At 37.2% G+C, this 26,179-nt stretch overlaps 1 protein-coding gene across 1 annotated transcript in view; it reads left to right on the top strand.

The window, feature by feature from the left end:
- scel.L (sciellin L homeolog) overlaps nucleotides 1-26,179 on the top strand; it is a gene marked incomplete in the record, with an annotated part of 62,143 nt that overhangs the window by 24,954 nt on the left and 11,010 nt on the right. Inside the window, 10 exon segments of the mRNA NM_001092354.1 lie at nucleotides 11,304-11,357; nucleotides 13,337-13,396; nucleotides 14,275-14,340; nucleotides 16,031-16,084; nucleotides 17,011-17,070; nucleotides 18,018-18,077; nucleotides 18,307-18,367; nucleotides 19,092-19,150; nucleotides 20,237-20,296; nucleotides 22,551-22,628. Coding sequence (NP_001085823.1) covers nucleotides 11,304-11,357; nucleotides 13,337-13,396; nucleotides 14,275-14,340; nucleotides 16,031-16,084; nucleotides 17,011-17,070; nucleotides 18,018-18,077; nucleotides 18,307-18,367; nucleotides 19,092-19,150; nucleotides 20,237-20,296; nucleotides 22,551-22,628 — 612 coding nt within the window.

Here is a 26,179-nt window from a genome sequence, read left to right as displayed (position 1 = left end):
GAAAATAGTCATTTTTTTGGTCGCAGCCACTGAAGCACAGTTGCCAGAAAAATTATGCCATATAAATGCTGAAAATATAAATTTTTTTGGTTGCAGCCACTGAAGCACAGAGGCCAGAAAAATTATGCCATATAAATGCAGAAAATATGCATTTTTTTGGTCGCAGCCACTGAAGCACAGTTGACAGAAAAATTATGCCATATAAATGCTGAAAATATAAATTTTTTTGGTTGCAGCCACTGAAGCACAGAGGCCAGAAAAATTATGCCATATAAATGCAGAAAATATGCATTTTTTTGGTCGCAGCCACTGAAGCACAGTTGCCAGAAAAATTATGCCATATAAATGCTGAAAATAGTAATTTTTTTGGTTGCAGCCACTGAAGCACAGAGGCCAGAAAAATTATGCCATATAAATGCAGAAAATATGCATTTTTTTGGTCGCAGCCACTGAAGCACAGTTGACAGAAAAATTATGCCATATAAATGCTGAAAATATAAATTTTTTTGGTTGCAGCCACTGAAGCACAGAGGCCAGAAAAATTATGTCATATAAATGCAGAAAATAGGCATTTTTTTGGTCGCAGCCACTGAAGCACAGAGGCCAGAAAAAATTAAACCAGTAGGGTTTGCACCCTAGTTTGTAACGGTGGCGGAGGGAGGAGGAGGACGCTAAAGGACAGCTGTGTGTGGAGTCATGAGGCTTGAAGAGAAGGACAGCTGCATAGAAGTCAGAACAAGTCTTCCGGCGTGCAGTAACCCTCCGAGATCCACCCCTCATTCATTTTAATAAAGGTCAGGTAATCGACACTTTTGTGACCTAGGCGAGTTCTCTTCTCAGTTACAATCCCTCCTGCTGCATTGAAGGTCCTTTCTGAGAGCACACTTGAGGCTGGGCAAGACAAGAGGTTCATGGCAAATTGTGACAGCTCTGGCCACAGATCAAGCCTGCGCACCCAGTAGTCCAGGGGTTCATCGCTCCTCAGAGTGTCGATATCTGCAGTTAATGCCAGGTAGTCCGCTACCTGCCGGTCGAGGCGTTCTTTGAGGGTGGATCCAGAAGGGTTGTGGCGCTGCCTTGGACAGAAAAACATTTGCATGTCTGACGTTACAGACTGGCCAAAGGGCTTTGTCCTTGCAGGTGTGCTCGTGGCAGGATTACTGGCACCTCTGCCCCTGGAATGTTGATGAGTTCCTGAAGTGACATCACCCTTAAAAGCATTGTACAACATGTTTTGCAGGCTGGTTTGTAAATGCCGCATCTTTTCGGACTTGTGGTATGTTGGTAACATTTCTGACACTTTATGCTTGTACCGAGGGTCTAGTAGCGTTGCGACCCAGTACAGGTCCTTCTCCTTAAGCCTTTTGATACGGGGGTCCTTCAACAGGCATGACAGCATGAAAGACCCCATTCTCACAAGGTTGGATGCAGAGCTATCCATCTCCGCTTCCTCATTATCAAGGACTGCATCATCCACGGTCTCCTCCCCCCAGCCACGTACAAGACCAGGGGTCCCCAAAAGGTCACCACTAGCCCCCTGGGAAGCCTGCTCCTGTTGGTCCTCCTCCTCCTCCTCCACAAAGCCACCTTCCTCCTCTGACTCCACTTCTGGCACCTCTCCCTGCGTTGCAGCATGTGCCTGGGTTCGTTCTGGTGATTCCGACCAGAAATCGTGCGCTTCCAGCTCCTCGTCACGCTGGTCTACAGCCTCATCTGTCACTCGTCGCACGGCACGCTCCAGGAATAAAGCGAAGGGTATTAGGTCGCTGATGGTGCCTTCGGTGCGACTGACCATATTTGTCACCTCTTCAAAAGGTCGCATGAGCCTGCAGGCATCGCGCATAAGCACCCAGTAACGGGGGAAAAAAATCCCCAGCTGTGCAGATCCAGTCCTACCACCCAGTTCAAAAAGGTACTCGTTGACGGCCCTTTGTTGTTGCAGCAGACGTTCCAACATAAGGAGCGTTGAATTCCAGCGAGTCTGGCTGTCAGAAATCAAACGCCTGACTGGCATGTTGTAGCGCTGCTGAATGTCAGCAAGGTGTGCCATGGCTGTGTAGGAACGTCTGAAATGGGCCGACGCCTTTCTGGACTGGGTGAGAACGTCCTGGAATCCTGGGTACTTGGAGACAAAACGTTGGACTATTAAATTTAACACATGTGCCATGCAGGGCACATGTGTTAAATTGCCTAGTCTCAACGCTGCCAACAGATTGCTTCCATTGTCACACACCACTTTTCCGATCTGCAGTTGGTGTGGGGTCAGCCACCGATCGGCCTGTGACTGCAGAGATGACAGGAGTACAGATCCGGTATGGTTTTTGCTTTCCAGGCACGTCATCCCCAAGACAGCGTGACAACGGCGTACCTGGCACGTCGAATAGCCTAGGGGGAGCTGGGGGTGCACAGGTGTGGAGGAGGAGAAGGAGGACCCAGCAGCAGAGTAAGAAGAAGAAGAAGACGAGGTAGAGAGCGATGGAGGAGTAGAGGTGGTGGCAGAACCGCGTGCAATCCGTGGCGGTGACACCAACTCCACTGTTGTTGTTGAGCTACCCATTCCCTGCTTCCCAGCCATTACCAAGTTCACCCAGTGGGCAGTGTAGGTGACATACCTGCCCTGACCATGCTTGGAGGACCATGCGTCAGTAGTCATATGGACCTTTGGCCCAACACTAAGTGACAGAGATGCGGTAACTTGGCTCTGCACATGTTGGTACAGGTGTGGTATTCCCTTTTTAGAAAAAAAATTGCGGCTGGGTACCTTCCACTGCGGTGTCCCAATTGCTACAAATTTGCGGAAGGCCTCAGAGTCCACCAGCTGGTATGGTAAAAGCTGGCGGGCTAAGAGTGCAGACAAGCCAGCTGTCAGACGCCGGGCAAGGGGGTGACAGTCAGACATTGGCTTCTTACGCTCAAACATGGCCTTCACAGAAACTTGGCTGGTGGCAGATGACTGGGAATGGGAACAGGTGGTCAAGGTGGAAGGCGGAGTGGAGGGTGGTTCAGACGGGTCAAGGAGAGCAGAGGTAGAGCAGTAAGATGCTGGACCAGAAGGAGTGTGGCTTTTAGTTTGCCTGTTGCCTTTGAGGTGTTGCTCCCAAAGTGCTTTGTGCTTGCCGCTCATGTGCCTTCGCATAGAAGTTGTACCTATGTGGCTGTTGGGCTTACCAAGGCTCAGTTTCTGACTGCACTCATTGCAAATTACAATGCTTTTGTCAGAGGCACACACATTAAAAAAATCCCACACTGCTGACTTTTTGGAAGTGTGCGATCTGGCGGTAACAGTAGAAGTTGGCGGAGTTGGCGGTATTGGCGGCAATGGCGGGTGCGTTGGCCGGCTGAACACAGGTGCCGATACATGTTGTTGCCCTACTGATCCCTGCGGGCTGTCCTCCCTGCTTCTTCTAAGTCTTATTCTCCTACTGCCTCTCTGACTCTCCGTCTCTCCATCTGAACTACCCTCCTCTTGCTCTCTTCTACTAGGCACCCACAAAACATCAATCTCCTCATCATCATTCTCCTCAGATGCATCAATTTCTTCTGACACATCACAGAAGGAAGCAGCAGCGGGGACCTCCTCCTCATCACTCATTATGTCCATCTCTATCGTGTTCTCTGCCAGAATTAAATCTGGTGTAAGGTCCTCATCTCCTTCATCTTCTTCTGGCAATAATGGTTGCGCATTACTCAGTTCAAGAAACTCATGGGAAAATAACTCCTCTGACCCCAGTGAAGAAGGGGCACCGGTGGTGGAGGAAGTGTTACGTGGGGTGGCCATAGAAGTGGAGGATGAGGAGGATGTTGTGGTAAAGTTAGAAACGGTAGAGGATGGGGTGTGCTGTGTAAGCCAGTCAACTACCTCTTCAGCATTTTGGGAGTTCAGGGTCATTGGCTTTTTAAAACTGGGCAATTTGCTAGGGCCACAGGATTGCATAGCAGCACGGCCCCTAGCACGGCCTCTGCGTGGCGGCCTGCCTTTGCCTGGCATTATTTTTAAAAAAACAACAACAACAACAAAAACTCAGTTGGTTTTTCTGGAAACGATAATACACACAGCTAGATGGCGGGTTGAAGAAAACACTGTGCAAATAATGCCTACAAAGTCAACGTATACACTACTACAGCGGTGGATACGGATTACGTAAAATATATGAATGCTGCTTGAAAAAAAGTAACTCAAGTGGTTTTTCTAGAGACGATAATATTATCAATATTTAGACAAAATGTGAACAAGGTCACACAGCTCGATGGCGGGTTGAAGAAAACAGTGTGCAAATAATGCCTACAAGGTCAACGTATACACTACTACAGCGGTGGATACGGATTACGTAAAATATATGAATGCTGCTTGAAAAAAAGTAACTCAAGTGGTTTTTCTAGAGACGATAATATTATCAATATTTAGACAAAATGTGAACAAGCTCACACAGCTCGATGGCGGGTTGAAGAAAACACTGTGCAAATAATGCCTACAAGGTCAACGTATACACTACTACAGCGGTGGATACGGATTACGTAAAATATATGAATGCTGCTTGAAAAAAAGTAACTCAAGTGGTTTTTCTAGAGACGATAATATTATCAATATTTAGACAAAATGTGAACAAGCTCACACAGCTCGATGGCGGGTTGAAGAAAACAGTGTGCAAATAATGCCTACAAGGTCAACGTATACACTACTACAGCGGTGGATACGGATTACGTAAAATATATGAATGCTGCTTGAAAAAAAGTAACTCAAGTGGTTTTTCTAGAGACGATAATATTATCAATATTTAGACAAAATGTGAACAAGCTCACACAGCTCGATGGCGGGTTGAAGAAAACACTGTGCAAATAATGCCTACAAGGTCAACGTATACACTACTACAGCGGTGGATACGGATTACGTAAAATATATGAATGCTGCTTGAAAAAAAGTAACTCAAGTGGTTTTTCTAGAGACGATAATATTATCAATATTTAGACAAAATGTGAACAAGGTCACACAGCTCGATGGCGGGTTGAAGAAAACAGTGTGCAAATAATGCCTACAAGGTCAACGTATACACTACTACAGCGGTGGATACGGATTACGTAAAATATATTATGGCTGCTTGAAAAAAGTGACTCCGGTGTTTTTTCTGGAGACGGTAATATTATGGATATTTAGACAGAATGTGAACAAGGTCACACAGCTCGATGGCGGGTTGAAGAAAACAGTGTGCAAATAATGCCTACAAGGCCAACGTATACACTACTACAGCGGTGGATACGGATTACGTAAAATATATGAATGCTGCTTGAAAAAAGTGACTCCGGTGTTTTTTCTGGAGACGGTAATATTATGGATATTTAGACAGAATGTGAACAAGGTCACACAGCTCGATGGCGGGTTGAAGAAAACAGTGTGCAAATAATGCCTACAAGGCCAACGTATACACTACTACAGCGGTGGATACGGATTACGTAAAATATATGAATGCTGCTTGAAAAAAGTCACTCCGGTGTTTTTTCTGGAGACGGTAATATTATGGATATTTAGACAGAATGTGAACAAGGTCACACAGCTCGATGGCGGGTTGAAGAAAACAGTGTGCAAATAATGCCTACAAGGCCAACGTATACACTACTACAGCGGTGGATACGGATTACGTAAAATATATGAATGCTGCTTGAAAAAAGTGACTCCGGTGTTTTTTCTGGAGACGGTAATATTATGGATATTTAGACAGAATGGGAACAAGGTCACACAGCTCGATGGCGGGTTGAAGAAAACAGTGTGCAAATAATGCCTACAAGGCCAACGTATACACTACTACAGCGGTGGATACGGATTACGTAAAATATATTATGGCTGCTTGAAAAAAGTGACTCCGGTGTTTTTTCTGGAGACGGTAATATTATGGATATTTAGACAGAATGTGAACAAGGTCACACAGCTCGATGGCGGGTTGAAGAAAACAGTGTGCAAATAATGCCTACAAGGCCAACGTATACACTACTACAGCGGTGGATACGGATTACGTAAAATATATGAATGCTGCTTGAAAAAAGTGACTCCGGTGTTTTTTCTGGAGACGGTAATATTATGGATATTTAGACAGAATGGGAACAAGGTCACACAGCTCGATGGCGGGTTGAAGAAAACAGTGTGCAAATAATGCCTACAAGGCCAACGTATACACTACTACAGCGGTGGATACGGATTACGTAAAATATATTATGGCTGCTTGAAAAAAGTGACTCCGGTGTTTTTTCTGGAGACGGTAATATTATGGATATTTAGACAGAATGTGAACAAGGTCACACAGCTCGATGGCGGGTTGAAGAAAACAGTGTGCAAATAATGCCTACAAGGCCAACGTATACACTACTACAGCGGTGGATACGGATTACGTAAAATATATTATGGCTGCTTGAAAAAAGTGACTCCGGTGTTTTTTCTGGAGACGGTAATATTATGGATATTTAGACAGAATGTGAACAAGGTCACACAGCTCGATGGCGGGTTGAAGAAAACAGTGTGCAAATAATGCCTACAGGGCAAATAATGCCTAAAAGGTCAACTTATACACTACTACAGCGGTAGTAAAATAAAAAAAAGTAAAATAAAAAAAAATGAATATTAAAAAAAAAAATTAAAGTTGGTGCTGCTGAACTACTAGGAGCAGCAGATTAGCACACCAGTCCCACTCCCCAACACTGCTAGACTAATAGCACTGGGCTCTTATAGTAGTAGTAGTAGTAGTAGTAGTAGTAGTAAAACAACAAAAAAATAAATAAAAGCAGTCCTTACAAGGACTACTGTTATTGCAGCAGTCAGCAGATGAGATCAGAAGCAGGACAGCTGCCCACTGCAGCTACATACAGAGCACTGCAGTAGAAGGTAGATTACTAGCCAGCAAAGCTACCTAAGCTTAAATGTCCCTCAAACCCCTGCAGACTTCTGTCCCTCCAATAACAGAGCAGTATCAAAACGATTACTAGCCAGCAAACTTTCAACTGTCCCTGAAATCACTAACAGGCAGCAGCTCTCTCCCTACACTATCTCTTCAGCACACACAGGCAGAGTGAAAAAACGCTGCAGGGCTTCGGTTTTTATAGGGAAGGGGAGTGGTCCAGGGGAGAGCTTCCTGATTGGCTGCCATGTACCTGCTGGTCTGGGGTGAGAGGGCAAAAAAAAGCGCCAACAATGGCGAACCCAAAATGGCGAACGTCGCGCGACGTTCGCGAACTTCCGGCGAGCGCGAACACCCGATGTTCGCGCGAACAAGTTCGCCGGCGAACAGTTCGCGACATCTCTACAATAGACAGATCAAATCTTATTGTTAAAGTAATTGTCTATTGGTTGTTATGAGTTGATTGACCAGGAAAGCTTTTCTGTTTTAACACAGTAACCGTATAATGTTTAATCTATTTATCCATGATGCACACTAGAAAATCTTGTAAAATAAATCCATTTGAACGTATGTATTGATAATTACCATAATAGGATGATTTGTTTTTAGGCTTTAGAAAGATCAAGAACAGCAACAAGAACACAGTTCTCATACAGTTGCTAGAGGTTGTCTGCAATGGGGGACAAAATTGGGGTCACTTTGGATACAGGCCCATGTAGTAGTACCTGGTAGGGTTTTCACCTCTCCAATGTTATTATTCTGAGCCCTGTTCTTAAACATGAATCCCAAGATAGTGCTGGTCTACAATTCCTTCAATCCTTCAATTTATAATCAATTATGGGTTAAAGCATACTGAAAGTTGTAGTACATGGGCATACTGGGAGTTTTATTAAAAAACAATAAAATAAACAAAACAATGTTAAATTTGAATGAATGTTAACACAAAAAGTTGAAAATGGAGCCACACAAAAACCATACAGTATATTACTGGTGATAATAACACATTAATATATTGTGTTTGCTTTAACAGTTGTCCCTGTGTTCTGGAATTTCTTGCCAGAGTATTGGCTATTGCTGGTGCATGTCACCCGACCCATTAAAAAATAAATATACAGAAACAGATAGAGCAAACTATGCAAGTGCATTTGATTTAATACAGTTTTATATGACATAATTTTCTTACTGAAATAAATTTTGTTTCTTTGTAACATGATAAATATGCACAATTAAATCCTGCTTCATCTGTGAATGGGCATGGATACATGGACAAGTGTATATATACTGTATCAAAGTTAATTTTCAACCCAAGGACAGAGACATTATTTCAATATAATAAAATAAAAAAACAAATGAGTCAAAATGTAGCATCTGTAACACCTGAAGCTTATAATAAAAATACATAGTCAGACACAAAACAGAGCTAGTTTTCCAGTATAGAGAACTGTTATTTATTCTATACAGATATTTAGAGATATTTAACCACAGACTGGTATAGTTTCCTAAGAAGAACATCTGAATATTTAATTTTCCATAAACAGGAGTATAACAGTGCTTTATTAGCAGGTTCATGCAGCCATTACACTTCAACAGTAACTTCAACTCTAATACTTTTAAGCAGTATAGAAAATACTATGTACACAGTATAACTCTCGTGCACAATGCCACCTACAGGCCATTTGTATAAACACCACAGCAGGGTGTGCTTACTTTCCCTTATTGTTACTTGTAGATTACTTACAGTATGTTGGAATTATACTGAATCACAAAATCATTTCCTTTTATGAGGTTTACAGTGGAAAATCTACTAAATATTTGTTCCTTTGAGCAGAAACCCAGATAGGGATTGATCCATTCAGTGTCGGACTAGGACACCAGGGGCCCACCCAAAAACCTTTGACCAAGGTCTCACCAATTAATCTTAAACCAGGGGCCCACTCTATTTTTCTTCCTCTCCTCACTCAACCTCTATTCTCCTAGTCTCTTTTCATTATATACTATACTCTATTTTTCCAACTATTTTGCCTCTTTGTTCTCATAAAAATAGGGAATGGCCATGAAATAGGCCAAATGTTTAGCAGCATAAAGGGCCCATTGACACCTGGGCCCACCTGGACTTTTCCTGGTATGCCGGTGGGCCAGTCCGACATTGGATCCATTAATGACTGTCAGACACAGACAGAATCCTACTGCAGCGGTTTTTCATATAATCCGGTAAGGGCACAATATAGCTCCTAATACAAACAGGTGGGGACGTTCTCCACTTTTGCCACCCTACAAAACTAAAATGGTTAATCAATTAAAACAAATTTATTGGTATTAAGATCACATGCAATTAAACAATCTATTAAAAAATTGGCTGGCCAACCTTATTAAGCTTGAACAATTACAATTTATAAATAATTAAAAGCTGTAGTTCATAATTAAATGAATTCAAGTTAATTATGGAGGAATTCATACACCTTCAATTTCAATTTATTCTAAATTACTATAAGTTCATCAATTGAGGTTGTTGATTTGATACCCAAAGCGTGTTGCTGTAAATTTATTTAGATTCCCAGTGCCAGTAAAATTACCTTGGTGCGGGCTGCTTTTATTATTATTATTATTATTATTATTATTTTATTATATACAGTAGTGGTCAATTCACTTATTATTTTCACAGTTAGTCCAAGGAGAATTAATTTAAAAACCTTGTGGGTTCTAAAGTGTCCACCAGTGCCAGCGATACACACGGGCCTTCGCCCTATTGTTATATCTGCACCAGAAAACATAGAATAGAAAAAAAGTACTATCTCACCCACAGCTACAATCTCCACTTCACACCTTTTCCGGGCTGTTTCAATTGCCTTCTTCCATTCTGCACTAGTTTTTACCTCTCTGCACTTTGCACCCGGGTATTAACCTCCTTTGCTCAATGACGTCAATTGATTTTTTGGCGTGCCTTTCACTGTGAAACGGGTCACTCTCCTAGCTCTATTATTCAACATCTACAATTTTATTTCAATTGGTTGTGCTATGTGTTTCACTCAATTTGAGCTTCTTCAGGCACTTCAAATGGAATATAAAAACATACATCCTGCAACCTACTACTGTAATTCATTTATAACTTAGTAAATTCATTCATTGGCAGTGTTTTTTCCACATTATATCTACATATCAATACAGAGCTCAGCTTTGCACTTGAGTTACACATCTGACCACGGTGTTCTAATTCACTGCTATTTAGTATACAGCTCAGCTATTTATGGCTCATAGTGTTAACAAACTGAGCTGCCCATTCTGCATAACCTTGTAGAATGTTGTGTCCTTTCATGTCAACATAAACCACTTAGTAAGATTCCATAGCACTTTCAATCAATTTTATACTTGCATAGAATGAAATATAGATCCCTGGTAAGAAATGCATTTTCCTGTAACTTATATATTTCCGACCACAAAGGTCACTTATGCTTTAGATCATTCCTAAGGAAGATGCATGACATTTTCATTTAGGCTGGTGAAGTTTATGCAGTTAACCAATCTGAAATAATATTTTTTAGCCACATCATTATAGCATAAAATTGTAGGGCTGGGGGTTTCAACCTTTCTTAATGAACATAATAGCAACAATGTTTTCAAATATACAAAGTGGCCTAGTATGTGCTTTGTATGAAACTGCCCTCACATCTATGAATAATAATTCTTTGTGAAGAGCAGCGGCATGAATCACTATTTTTGTTGGACATGTGCTGTTTGCTGTGGCAATTCATTCCATCATGGGCTCATCTCTGGGAAAACAAAATGAATGGCTGCACTGTTCTTCATGCTCTGTGCCACTATTGTTTCACATTCGCCGTCGCATTATCCTAATTCAAAACACAGCATGAACAATAAGAGGCAAAACCAAACATTCTGATTAAAGTGTTATATTGTATTGCACTGGTCGTTTTGTTTTTAGATTTATTTAATGGTTTAGAACAGTGCCATCCAACTTGTGTTGACACCTAAAACATATGGGTTATATGCAAAGGTATTGCTGAAATCATAGCAAATGTCAGGATTTCAGGGGTCAAATATTTTTTGAGACTTAATTACTCTAGATCGGCCTGGAAAGCTGTGTCATGAGTGCACAATAGCGTAAGTGCAGTGTAAGTATAGAGGCTTGATATGAGAGAGAAGTTCTGCAAAGCAAATCGGAGAACATAATGAAATGAATGTATTATAAAATCACAGAATGCAGTTTATCTCATTATGAAATACAGTATGGTGTAAGGACACAGACCACATTAATATACTCAAGAACAGTAATCTCATCATGCCAGTTACATAAGAAGTTATATGTAGACAAGCATTGTCTGCTATGGGGGGATTGCATAAGGCAATGTTATTACAATGGAAGTTAAGGCATTCAGATAACTGTATTGATTTTTCTTCTTAATGCAGGAGATCATGGACACCACTGAACAAGAGCACCATTACAACTACTGAGACAAAACAGTAAGAGTGAAGACTAGTGCACTAATGCATGTTACATGTATAGGAGTATGGGAAACTGACAGTGGCATGACAGATACATTTTAAAATCTCAAAAAAAGGATCCTCCTAGTTGAAAGGTTCACTGTCAGTTATCCTACATATTTATTCTGCCATTAAAACAATCAACTAGATACTACTGCCAGATGTATCAGCATCCACATTGGCAGATAGAAAGGGACAGAAAAAATGTAAATCATATTAAAGAAATATGCAGTAGCAATGGCAATTTAAAATGCATAGTGCATACTATAAGTTTCCCTTTAATTCCTAAGGGACACTGTGAAGTGTAGTGAAGCCTCAATTTTTTCTGGTCAAGTTTTCAAAGGGGAAAATTAAAAAAAAAACTTTTAGAGATTTATTATACCCCAAAAAAAAAATCCAAAAACACTCCAGCTAAAACCTGTCGAGGTCATGTAGAATTCAGTGTCCCTGAAGATGTTTCTTGACATCATGATCCGCTTTGATTTTTAACGGATAATCCAATACATTTGAGTTGTCGCAGCGACTGTTTAATAAAGTCGGGTTTTTCGGAGTGTCAATTTGAAAAAGTGTTAAATGAGGATTGACGCCTGATCTTTTTCAAGCTTTTTTTTATAAATGAGTTAAATTCGTGGATGGGAGTTAGGTCGAAATGTTTTGTCTTTTGAGTATCTGCCAGTAATAAGAATGTACAAGAAAAAAATGATGTATTTTATACTCTTTTTTGGAGTCACCTATAATACTTATGCATTTCAATGGGTGCAATTCCTGGATTTTAAGTCACATTTTCACTCATTTTACGCCAAAGGATGAGCCATTAAAACTACCTGTTTGTCCCCTGTGAATGTTACTTTGCGTAAAATATTTTACAGTGGACCTTGTCACCCAGACATAAAAATGTGCATAATAAAAGTGCTTTTCAAATTAAGCAAGAATGGATGCTGTGATTCTGTATTTTGGATGGTCACAGAAAATTAGGAAAGCACTGAGATTGTGGTGATAGAGAAGCAGAGTAGTTTTAGTAGTGAAATAAGTTTACCTCGCTGTTTCTTGGTGCAGGTTTAATATCTTGCTTTGTGGAGTTGCCTTACTTGTTTTACTCATTTTTCATCATAAGGCATTTAAAATACTTATAAATTTATAAAAAATCCAATTCTCCACAAACTTATGGATCCAAAATAAATTGTATTTGTGTAAGCTTTTGGAATATCAAAAAAAAAAAATCTAGACTAGTCTATGGACCCTTCAAAGGGAGGCTAGGGTGCTGCTTTTAGATAATGAGGAGAAATATTTAATTTACTACCAGCCACTTCAAACTAACAGTGTAAGAATAAACCCTTTATTTTTAGCACACTATATTCTCTTTGTGCATGGCTTTTCTAAACATATAAAGAAAAATATTCCTGCTTCTCATAGTTTAATATAAATGTCTTATTGATATTCTACTTCTATTGTGTGAATGTTACTGGACCCAGCTCCAATCAAAAGATCTGGGACCTTACTGTCAAAATCAGTTTGCACTTTCACTAAACATTATAAAATCACTTAGGGGCAGATTTATCAAAGATCGAGATGAGTTTTCGAATTTAAAAAATTTGAATATTTTTTTTTTGAAAAAAAAAAGACTTAATTTCTGTTGGTCTTTTTGAATTCGAATTTCGAAGTTTTTCAAATTCAAATTTCGACCCGTGATAAATTTGCTCCATAGACTGCTGTATTGATTCTGGGAAAGTCAAATTGAGTAAAGTTATCTTACATTGTACTTGCAAAATCTTGGAAAAGTTAACAATTACAGCATTTTGGATGCAATTAAGTATAAAACTAAAATGTTAATCTTTATCCAGTCTAGACTAGGCCGCTATTATATATATATATATATATATATATATTTATATATGTGTACAGTTACATTTTTAATAACAGCATGTTTAATAACTATCAATGCTGTGCTTACTTTGTAGCATCAACCAACCCACTGATAAGTCAACAACAGCAAGTTGGGTTGACAGTGCCAAATCAAGGTAATTACTAATATGGTTAAATTATTCACTCACTTATTCACTCAAAAATCCTTTTTTCATTAACAAAAGAGCCCAGAAATTAGAAACCGAACTTGATATGAACTAGAAATACATATATCAAACTACGTTTTAATAGGCAATGTTTTTGATAATAATGAGAAACTCTTTTCTTGTGATATAAAAAATTACAATATAGGATAAATGAAACAATATTAAATTCAGGCCTTTTGGATGCATTGGACTTGTGTGCCGGATGTCCCAATATAATTCTTTATTGAGCAAGAAAACAGCATAGGCCAACAACAACAACAATCCTGTCTTGTTTTATCTTTATGATTCTAGAAATAGTCTTGGGATCAGAACAGAATAGATCAATCGTAATTAAATTGTTTTGAAAATGTGTGTATTTAAACGACTGTATATAAAAGATAGCAGTATGATTCGGTTCCAACAGCTCCATGGTTTGTACTTATGTTTTAAAACTCTCTTTGGAGTGTTATTGCGCCAACATTGTTTGCAATATTGATTGATAGTAGCAGCTGTTGAAAGTGGCTGCTCAGTTTTCTATAAGTGAAGTGAATGGGTTAATGTTTCTGCTGATCCTGTTGTTTATTTAATCTCCTCGGCTGATTTAAAGTAATAAGACATTTTGTCAGTTGCTATAGTAACACCATCATGAGCTTTCAAATTCATGTGTGCCTCATGTGTAAGACTTTCATTGCATTACTGTTTGTGGATACGTATATATGTATCACATTTTTTCTCTCTTCCTCTCTCTGTCTCAATTGCATGTTTGTGTGTGTGACTTTATATAAGACAATGTGGGCATATCTCGTGTGGTTCTTTAAACAAATGTCACCAATGTCTTTGATTTTAAGATTTGAAAAATCAGAAGAAAAACTACCTGTACAAACATCTTCATCTTCAGTAAGAAGTAGCATCAGGTAAATATATTTTTTATTATCAAAATAAAGTTGTAATTCAATTGTCTATAGTTCCCCACCCACTGAGATAACCCAGTCGTATTTAGGGACTCATTTATTAAACCTCGATTTTTATGGTCAAATTTGTCATGTAAAATTATAAACTCAATTTTTTAGAGATTTATCTTACCCCAAAGCTGCTAAAAATCCGAAAAATCTCAAACCTGTTGAGTCATGTAGATGTCAAAGGCAGATGTCCCTAGAATTGTTTCTTGAGATTGTGATCTGCACTGGATAATCCGATAAGGTCGGGCTTTTCATCTGATAAAAAAGTTTTCACAGCAAAAATTAGAGTTTTCGGAGTGCCACTCATATGACACAAATTGCCACTCGATTTTGTTGTAATGTTCTGTCACTCCAATATTTTCGAGAAAAATATTGATAAATGAGTTCAATCCATGGAAGGGAGTTTGGTCTACTTTGTTTTCATAAAAAACTGAGATTAATTCGTGTTTTAGTAAATCAGCCCCTAAGGGGGTTATTTATCAAAGTCCAAATTTATCTCAATATTTTCTGCTACAAACTCCGATCAAATCTGCTCGGGATTTTCAATTTTATTTATAATTTTCACCCGAAAACTCAGAATACTTTGGGGTATTGCCCAAAACCCAGCGCACATCAAAAAACCATTGGGACTTCCCCCATTGACTTATATGCAACCTCGACAGGTCTGAGATGCCGGATTTTCTGATTCTGACTTTTCCATCCTCGGGTTTAATAATTTCCAAAAAATTTGTGATTTTATAAAAAATTTGAAGTTAGATTGGAAGTAAGAATTTCCTACTTCCATATCTTTTAACATTCACCTCTATTAGGCACACATGAAAAAATGCAGATCTGTGGTGAAAAGGGTTGGAACCCTTCAATATAGGTTGTATTTGTCAATGGCAAAGGAGAACATTTCTTCCAGAGTAGATTCCCAAAACAGATTCACTTCAGTCTAGCTTTTCTGAATACTGTATTGTAGGAGCAAGGGAGTATTTTTCATGTATGCACAAATGGGTAGCAACAACATTTCTTAAATTTCTAGACAGAATACTAATTTGTAGCTTTAACTACTATGGCTATAACCAAAGGCCTTAAAGAATTAATGTAAACTTATGAGAATGTTTGCAATTCAGTCTGTTTTTTAAGTGGTTTCTGAGATATTAGCAGTTTTAGACTGCTGTTTTATGGCTTCTATGCAGGGTTTTACATTTTACCATTGTCTATGTACTATGTAAATGGGATTAAAGGAGAAGGAAACTCTTTCAGCACAAAAAACCCTCCCCCCCCAACTTATTTAGATATTTGGCTCAGGTTTCTGTTACTCTATTTAAAGACAGTAGATCCTAGATCCTGTGAAATACATGCTCAGTGTAGTCATGTGTTTATACAGTATCTACATATCTTGTTGGACTTCATAATACAGTGTGCAGGTTTTAAGGGGTTGAAATTCTTTATTAATTGAATTGAACATAAACTTTGAAATTACTGACACAACATACTATTTTAATGTTAAATATATATACTATATTTAAAAACTATTATGTTCAAATGTTACACAATATATATTCTGTTTTTACTGCAAGAAACATAATCACAGGACTAAGCACTGCAATACAATATGTACATAGACATATCAGTCTGTTTCTTTTCAAAATTATTCAAGCTCTGAAAAATCAAAAGTAGTACCACGTTCACCTACTGTCAACACTGATAACAGGTAAGATAATTTTCATATACATTTCTAATACAACAAGGTATTACAGTTAAAATACATGAATTAAGGGTTGTTATTGCCCTTGTTTCACCCCAGAAATCAAGTTGTGTGAGTTCAAGGATAGGTAATTCCTCCTCCTGTCATCTTGAGTGCTACTCTGCCTCAAAGCTTAATAAAGTAGATATAAGTTCTATATTAATGGGGTTTAACTGTAAACAATAATTTGCACATCAAGGCAGAACATATTTAATGTAAAATGAAACTATTCCTCATTTGCAATATTCTGCAACTAAAAAGAGAAAAATATAGATTATTTTTTATTTAATGCCATTGGCAAAAGCATTTCCAGTTCAGACTGGACTTGTGTATAATCAGTTTCTTATTTCTCACTACTCTATTGTAGGCAATAAAATTATAAAGTTATAAAAAGAAAAAATATTTTTCACCATTCTCTTAATAGAAACTGGCTATTTTTCAACTTTTTGGCTTCTTGTGTGTTTATTCATGGGAATTTATTCTCTTACTTGAGAACATTTTTGTTAAAAATTTGCAACAAATGTTGTAAATCAGCTAGAGAATTCTCGACAAGTTTTGAAATTCCTCAAGTCAGTGGAGTGATAGTATGCTTTCCATTTAATATATCCCCTTATGTGTCTATTGGTTGGAAACAAAAATGTGAAGACACAAAAAGAATTTTGATAAATTCATCTGCTTGAGAAAGTCAATATGAGAATGAATAAACGTTTTCTTAGAATGTTCTCTGTTGTTTAAAATATTCATTCTTTTGTAGCAAAATTATTGTAAGAATAGTGATGCTGAGAAGTAACTGCTACCTGAGAATCCTTTCACCTGAAATAAAACAGAAATTAAAATGTATAGTCTTATTTGTGCTTATTCATTGAACTTTATTCTTTATTTTCTTTATTTAGAAACCAAAACATTGATAATTTTATTGAAGTGTCAAACACAAAAATAAAAAGCACTAAAGGGTAAGGAATACTTTTTTAAGATGATACATATTATTTTCAAAATGATATGCTATTCCTGTCTTGCGGGATGCAAGACAGGAATAGCATATCATTTTGAAAATAATATTTGCACTGCAAAACCTTTTTCAATATTAATATACAGGTATGCGATTAATAATCTGGAAAACTGATATCCAGCAAGTTACGGGAAGGCCACCTCCTATAGAGTTCATATTATACAAATAATTCTAATTTTTAATTTTAAATTACAAATAATTTCCTTTTCCTCTGTAATAGTAATACAGTACCTTGTATTTATTAGTAACTAAGCCATGCAAATCCACATTGGGAAAAAATTGGGGTTATTTAGGGGCAGATATACTAAGCTCGACTGAATTTTCGAAGTTAAAAACGTTCGAGTTTCGAAGTAATTTTTTGGGTACTTCGACCATCAAATAGGCTACTACGACCTTCGACTTCGACTTAGATTCCAACTAAAAATCGTTCAAATATTTGACCATTCGATAGTCAAAGTACTGCCTCTTTAAAAATCCTTCGAACTCAATACTTCGCCACTTTAAACCTACTGAATTGCATTATAAGCCTATGGGGACCTTCTACAAGCAATTTCAAGTTTTTGGCATAAAAATCCTTTGATCGATCGATGAAAATTGTTCCAATCGTTCCAATCGACCGATTTTTATTCAATCGATCGAATGTTTATTATAGAGCTAAATCCTTCTTATTCAATATTTAAATTGATTTCAATTTGATGGTCGAATTTGACAATTTTGGCCATAAAAAAAACTATAAAATTCGAATTTTCACCTTGACCTTTGATAAATCTGCCCATAAATGTCAGATATTGGTTAACCGATTATTTATGCAAGCAGGATTTGCCTAAATATGAGATATAGAACAAAAATGGTACAATTAATTTAACAAATGTTCAATTTTTTTTACCTTAGCACTGACGAGCTTGACAACCTTATTGACATCAAGCCCTCGGCTATCAAAGAGAAACCCAGGTAATGCTTCTCTAAAACATATAATGGGTCACTTACAACTTAGCAGGAGTGCTAAGGAGGGTGCGAGTGAGCTACTACCCCCCAAGTACTCATTCAGATAGGATTTGGCAATAGGAGAAGTGTTCTCCTCAGATTAGGGAGTGGGTTGGGGGACATATGTTTGCCTCATGAATACAGATCTGCCAAACACATTAATGAAATGTTCCTATTTTTTTACTTTTTACCATAGGACTGATGATCTTGACAAACTTATTGAGATAAAGCCTTCTTCTATTAAAGCGAAACCCAGGTAATACTTCTCTAAAACATATAATGGGTCATTTACAACTGCCCCTGCTGCAAGTGCAGGCTCGACATGGGGTACAATAGTGAGACCCTCAGTACTTGTACCTCCGTGTACTGCTCTGAACATTGTGCCAGTTTTTCAATCTGCTGCAACTATGTGCACATGGCAGTCTGGTTCATGTAGCCTGTCATAGGGCAGACTATAAGTGCAGGGCCCTGTTGCAGACTGTGCTCAAAGGTGCTTCCTAACTTGAGCATTTAAATGCCATGCAAGTTGGACATGGATGGGGGGATAGGGGAGACATGTACTTGGTGTCTCCCATCCATTCATCATGAATACCGCTTTGCAAAAACACATTAATTAAAAATGTACCTTTTTTTTGCTTTTCACCAGGACTGATGAACTTGAAAACCTTATTGATATCAAGTCGTCTGCTATTAAAGCAAAACCCAGGTAATAAAATATATAAAGGGTTGTTTGCAACTGCTCCTGCCATTACAATAAGGTTCATGTAGCCTGTCATTGGGCAGACTGTAAGTGCAGGGCCCTGTTGCAGACTGTGCTCACAGGTGCTTCATAACTAAGCATCTAAATGCCATGCAAGTTGGACATGGATGGGGGGAGAGGGGAGACATGTACATGATTTCTCCCATCCATTCATCATGAATACAGCTTTGCAAAAACACATTCATTAAAAATGTCCCTATTATTTTTTGCTTTTCACCAGGACTGATGAACTTGAAAACCTTATTGATATCAAGCCATCTGCTATTAAAACAAAACCCAGGTAATAAAATATATAAAGGGTTGTTTACAACTGCTCCTACCATTGAAATAAGGTATGTGGTGCAGAGTGCAGTCTGGGAGCAGGGCAGCCCTATCCTTACCATAGGTCAATGTTCGAAAACAACCCTGCCTTGCACATAGAAAATGACCCCTATAAACATTTGCATTGTAAGCAGAGTAAAATTGCAAATTGTCATTTGATGTCAGGTCATGGGTATTGGCTGCATATGTTTCAAATTATAATGCCAGTAACAGCAGTATTTAGGATACAACATGGCTACAAAGGAGGTCCACAAAGATTTTGAGAAAAGAGGACTGAGATAAGTATTGATGATTATATAGTGAATAAAGTATCCCCTCATGTTAAATATAAGGATATTATAAGTCACATAGGAGTTTCATGACCATATAAAAACACGAGGCTGAAGGCCGAGTGTTTTTATACAGGTCATGGAGCGCTGAGGTAACTTCTGACATCCTCATATTTTGCAACAGGGGGTACTTTATTTATTATAATACACAAAGTATTGTGACAGAAATGATGTCAGAACTCACCGTTTATAACTGATGACATCAGAACTCACCATTTATAACTGATGACATCAGAACTCACGTTTATAAGGATATAATTTACAAGATATTCATGGCTTTTGTGTATTATATAATTATAATGCTACTGTAAAAAAAATGTTCAATCAAATATATATCTATATAGAATGCGTTTTCCCTGACCAATTTTATGCACGTTTTTTTAATCTTGTTTTAGCAAGGCCTCTTTACTTCTTATAGACAACATGCAGGCTTCACATATTTGAAAGATCACTACAGAAACTACAATTAAGTGCCATATTACAGTTATGTACATTTTGATATTGCCTCCAAGGGATCATTTATACAATATTTTTACATAATCTGAAGAGAAAAACCTTTTGTACCTACTATTCTAATAAAACTTATTAAATGAGGAGCCATATATAGGGAGCAATAAATAGACTTGGTCCTCACAAGAATGGCAAGTGAGCATCACACGTGAATTATTTAGTTATAGATAAAGAATATTAATTTCACTATTTTATGTTCTCATTAGAACGGATGATCTTGACAACCTTATTGACATCAAGCCCCCTGCTGTGAAAGGGAAAACCAGGTACAACTTGGTTTACCAAAAAAAAAAAAAAGAAAAAAGTGTTTGTTATGGAGGAATAAGTGACTACAAGAAATAAACACATGTGACAGTTCAGATTAAATGTATATATACAAATGGGCAAATACATCTTATTCATATCTTCACAATAGGGTTCTTCATATTGCTAATGTTATTGCCATAAAATACTGTAATCTGCAATCAAGGGGAACAAAGTATTACATCTTATCAAAATCAAGCCGTCTGTGCTGGCTGTACTTCAGTGGACATTTATTTAACAGAGTAGATACCATGGTGTATAGCAGGGATTCCCCAACCTTTTGAACCCGTGAGCAACATTTAGAAGTAAAAGGAGTTGGGGAGCAACACAAGCATGAAAAATGTTCTCGGGCTGCCAAATAAGTGGTTTGATTTCCAATTTCGTAGCCCCTATGTGGACTGTCAGACTACAGGAGGTTCTGTTTGGCAGTACATCTGGCTTTTATTCAACCAAAACTTGCCTCCAAGCCTGAAATTCAAAAATAATCACCTGCTTTGAGGCCACTGGAGCAACATCCAAGGGGTTGGAGAGCAACATGTTGCTCACGAGCTACTGGTTGGGGATCACTGAATAGCAACTGGCCTATTATTAAATAGTATTTAACAAGTAATTGTAAAACCAGCACCTGTCCATAAATATAAGCTTTTTTTTCATAAGCGGTCTATAGACGGGATATGTATAGCTGATTTGTCGCATAAAAGAAACTAACTGCAGAAATATGAAACATTTTGTGAAAGAAAGAAAAACACTGCTGCTTCCATTAGAATTTGGATTACTAGATTACTAGTTTTTGGGGAAGATAACAATGGACTTGATTAATGGGAGCCATACTTCATCTATCCGTCATTTTAATGAAAAAAAAATGTTGCTGCATGAGTAGGTTGTTGTTTGAATATGGGCTTATTTATCAAAATTCAAATTCATATTTTACAGCAATATTTTTTAGCTAAAACTCATGAATTTGAATTAGGGTTTCCAAAACTCAAATGTTCAATGTTTATTAAAGGGGTGATTCACCTTTAAGTTAACTTTTAGTATGTTACAGAATGGCCAACTCTAAGGGGCAAATTTTTCTTATTGTCGAATATCGAGGGTTAATTACCCCTCGATATTCGACTGCCGAATTGAAATCCTTCGAATATCGAAGTCGAAGGATTTACTGCAATTCGTTCGATCGAACGATAAATTGTTTGATCGAACGAAAAATCGTTTGATCGAACGATTAAATCCTTCGAATCGTTTGATTCGAAGGATTTTAATCCATTGAAAGAACGATTTTTCTTTGACCTAAAAAAGATAGCAAAGCCGATGGGGACCTTCCCCATAGGCTAACCTAGGTTTTAGGTGGGGAACTAGGGGGTCAAAGTTTTTTTTTTTAAAGAGACAGTACTTCGACTATCGAATGGTCGAATAGTCGAACGATTTTTAGTTCGAATCGTTTGATTCGAAGTCGTAGTCGAAGGTCGAAGTAGCCCATTCGATGGTCAAAAAAAACATTTGAAATTCGAAGTATTTTTTATTCTATTCCTTCACTCGAACTAAGTAAATGGGCCCCTTAGAAACATTTCAATGGACTTCATTTTTTTTGTTATCGTTTTTGGATTATTTGTCTTAGTCTGACTCTTTCCAGCTGTCAAATGGGGACCACTGACCTCATGCAAAAAGAAATGCTCTGTAAGGCTACAAATGTATTTATATTGTTACTTTTTATCACTACTATTTCTATTCAGGCATCTCCTATTCATATTCCAGTCTCTTATTTCAATGCATGGTAATTTGGCCCCTAGCAACCAGATTGCTGAAATATCAATCTGGAGAGCTTCTGAATAAAAAGCTAAATAACTTAAAACCACAAATGATAAAAAATATAAACCAATTGCAAATTGTCGCAGAATATTACTTTCTAATTTATGCTAAAAGTGACTTTAAAGGTGAACAGCCCCTTGAAGCACAAAACATTTAAAGAAGTGGAATTTTAAAAAGCTTGTGAGTTAATGTAGCAATCAATGGGAGTTGGCCTAGGAACAACGTTTGCAAGTTTTAATTCAAGCATTTTTCACAGTTTTATTATATCAAATTTTTTAGATTTGATTTTTTTAAATAAATAAGCAAACATTTAAAATTTAGAGTATAAAAATCTCACAAATTCACAAATTCATACATTGGCCTCCCCATGTTACAATTTTAACCATATTATATTTGTTATTATTATTACAGTTCGAATACCATTTTAAGAGAAGAAGACCTGGATGACTATATTCAAGTAAAAGGGGATGCCAAAAATATTCGTTATAGGTAAAACTATATATTAGTTGTTAGTTCCATTTTAAATCATATTTGTGTATGGTCTGTGACAGTAGTAATACCTTTATATACCGTATATACTCGAGTATAAGCCGACCTGAGTATAAGCCGAGGTACCTAATTTTACCTACGAAAACTGGGAAAACTTATTGACTCTAGTATAAGCCTAGACACAACTACAGCCCTGTCTCCCAGCAGCACACATTCTGCCAAAGCGACCCCCCCAGCGATCAACCGGACTTCTTTGCAAAGTTGATGGTGACAGAGAATTGCCAAACTGATTACTGTGTTCATTGTCCCACTGTCCCACTACCATGTGCAGAGGGTGCTGTTTGATATTGCCCTCACTGTTAATCTTTGGTATAACCAACAGAGGGCGCTGTGTGATATTGCAGTCACTGTTATTCTTTCATATAACCAGCAGAGGGCGCTTTGTGATATTGCAGTCACTATTAATCTTTCATATAACCAACAGAGGGTACTGTGTGATATTGCAGTCACTGTTATTCTTCCATATAACCAACAGATGGCGCTGTGTGATATTGCAGTCACTGTTATTCTTTCATATAACCAACAGAGGGTGCTGTGTGATAGTGCAGTCACTGTTATTATTTCATATAACCAACAGGGGGCGCACTGTTATTCTTTCATATAACCAACAGAGGGTGCTGTGTGATATTGCAGTCACTGTTATTCTTTAATATAACCAACAGAGGGCGCTGTGTGATATTGCAGTCACTGTTAATCTTTCATATAACCAACAGAGGGCGCACTTTTATTCTTTCATACAACCAACAGATGGCGCTGTGTGATATTGCAGTCACTGTTATTCTTTCATATAACCAACTGAGGGCGCACTGTTATTCTTTCATATAACCAACAGAGGGCATTGTGGGATATTGCAGTCTCTCCCCAAGTGTACTGTTGGTATAGGAATGATTAAAAGTGACTGCAATCTCAGCTACTCGGTACCGCCCAAGTATAAGCCGAGGTAGACTTTTTCAGCACATTTTGGATGCTGAAAAACTCAGCTTATACTCGGGTATATACGGTACTGCTTAAAACAAAGTTATAAATACATTGCCTTAAATGTAACATACTAAAAGGATTTGCATAAGTTCTCCTAATTTATCTTGCAATAGATTCAGTTAGTAGTGATGGGCAAACTTGCAGTGTTTTGCAAAACAGGTGAAAAACTTTTGTCAAAATTTGGGAAATATTTTGATAAAATGCATCATAGTCATTGGGAAGGCAAACTAACATTGTGGTTATGATGTTTTAGCTCTGCAATAGCATATACTTGTTCCTACCTTGTTACAGAAGCTACTTTACACTATTCTACAACCGTTCTTCATTATAAAAAAAACTCCCATGTTTTTAGATAGCTCTTTAGATAGATAGACAGACAGACAGACAGACAGACAGACAGACAGACAGACAGATAGATAGATAGATAGGAGGAAGACTCCAATCCCATTGGCTGATGTAAAAGGCAGGGGGCAAATAATAATGATGTCTGCAAGGTCTTTTTTTTAATGAAAGCGATCACATTATTTCAGCAAAACAGATCACATGGTGAAATTCTACCATAATTCCCAAAAAGTTTTTTGTTAGCAAAAAGGAATTTTGCTTCAGAACTGTCCCGAGTGAAAAAATTAGCCATGGAATAGCTAGAATTAGAATTAATTTTGCAAGTTGCAAGTTTTTTGGCTCTGTTTTCTGCTACATATTTTGTGTATTTTTTGGGGGGAGCAATTATAAATAAAGCAAAAGAAAAGTATCTGCAAATGTATGTAATTATTACTAATTGATCAAAGTATTACCAAATGAAATATGGAAATTTACCATAAATAGTTTTCATTAAATATTATCAGTTCATTATTTTAATATAGTAAAATTGAATAGCAAATATATATATATATATATATATATAAGCAAAAAGAAGACCAGCAACACCGAGATCTCTTGTGACATAATCAATTTATGTTGTGAAATCACATGCAAGCTTTGGCTTGCATGTGATTTCACAACATAAATTGATTATGTCACAAGAGATCTCGGTGTTGCTGGTCTTCTTTTTGCTTATAATATATATTACCGTGCACCCGAGGAATACTACAAAGGCGGAGTGCTGCCCTCACCAAGCATATATATATATATATATATATATATATATATATATATATATATATATATATATATATATATATATATATATATATATATATATATATATATATATATATATATATATATATATATATAATGATGTATGATGTTGCAGAACAACACCACTCAGCATATTCTAATAGGGTTATTTACTAAAATCCAAATTTTTTATAAAAAAAAAACCATGACCAAACTCCTATGCTCGATTTGACCTTATTTATTAATAAAATAGTCCAAATTATTCAGATCATGGAAAAACTTGATAAAGTCAAACGAAAACCCAAAATCGCTCACATTTTTTGGGCTTTTTCCCAGAATTGCTTGAATTTTTAGAGCTTTTTTCCAGAATCACTAAAATTTTTGTCCAAAACCCCCAAAAAGTTGGATTTTTAGACTAAACCCAGTGCAGACCAAGAAAACTTCAAATTGACATATACAGGACCTCAACAGGTCTTTTTTTTGCAGCATCGGTGTATAATAAATGTAGAAAAAATCAAGGTTTTATTCCACGAAAATTCGAGTTTTTGCCTCAAAAGCCAGACCAGATAAATTCGAGGTTTAGTAAATAACCCCCTAAATGACTTTGAGTTTATAGCTGGAAACCCACAATACAAGACTGCTTTTGTAAGACCTATTTACACATCACAAAGTGAATATACATTTTTAATGCTAATAACAATCACAATCACTTTATGTGTGATTAAGGAGGTTATTTATCAAAGTCCAAATTTATCTCAATATTTTATGAAAAAAACCCTGAGCAAATCCGCACAGGTTTTTTGGGCTTATTTATTAATACACTTTCCCGGAAAAAAAATTTGCAAGAAAAATTTCGAAAAAATTTTGACAAATCAGATTTTCGCAATATTTTTTCATATTTTTCACCCGAAAATTCAGAATTTTTTGCCAAAAACCCAGCGCGCATCAAAAAATCATTGAGACTTCTCCCATTGACTTATATGCAACCTCGACAGGTCTGAGATGACGGATTTTCAGATTCTGACTTTTCCATCCTTGGGGTTTAATAAATTCTGAAAAATTCATGATTTTTTCTAAAGTCTAATTTTATAAAAAAAAAAATCACACATTTTTCGTGATTTTTGCATTTGGAGTTTAGTAAATAACCCCCTTAATGTCTAACTTGAAAACTTGACCTGATGATAAATTATAAACACTAAAATGAAGACATAATTTCTAGGTTTGTGCTGTCTTCACTGATATTACCTTCACTGATACCTTTCTACCATAAGTGGGCAGAACTTGTGTATTGAGAACAGATGAAATTAGTGATTGCCTGCAAAAATGTGCAGCTGCAGTAGTGTAGTATTTTCTGCTGTTTTTCAGCTGGTTTATGAACTCTAGCATCTTATCAG

Source organism: Xenopus laevis, chromosome 2L (genome assembly GCF_017654675.1).
Source record: "Xenopus laevis strain J_2021 chromosome 2L, Xenopus_laevis_v10.1, whole genome shotgun sequence".
Classification (NCBI taxonomy): Eukaryota; Metazoa; Chordata; class Amphibia; order Anura; family Pipidae; genus Xenopus; species Xenopus laevis.
This window is presented reverse-complemented; position numbering and strand designations above follow the sequence as displayed.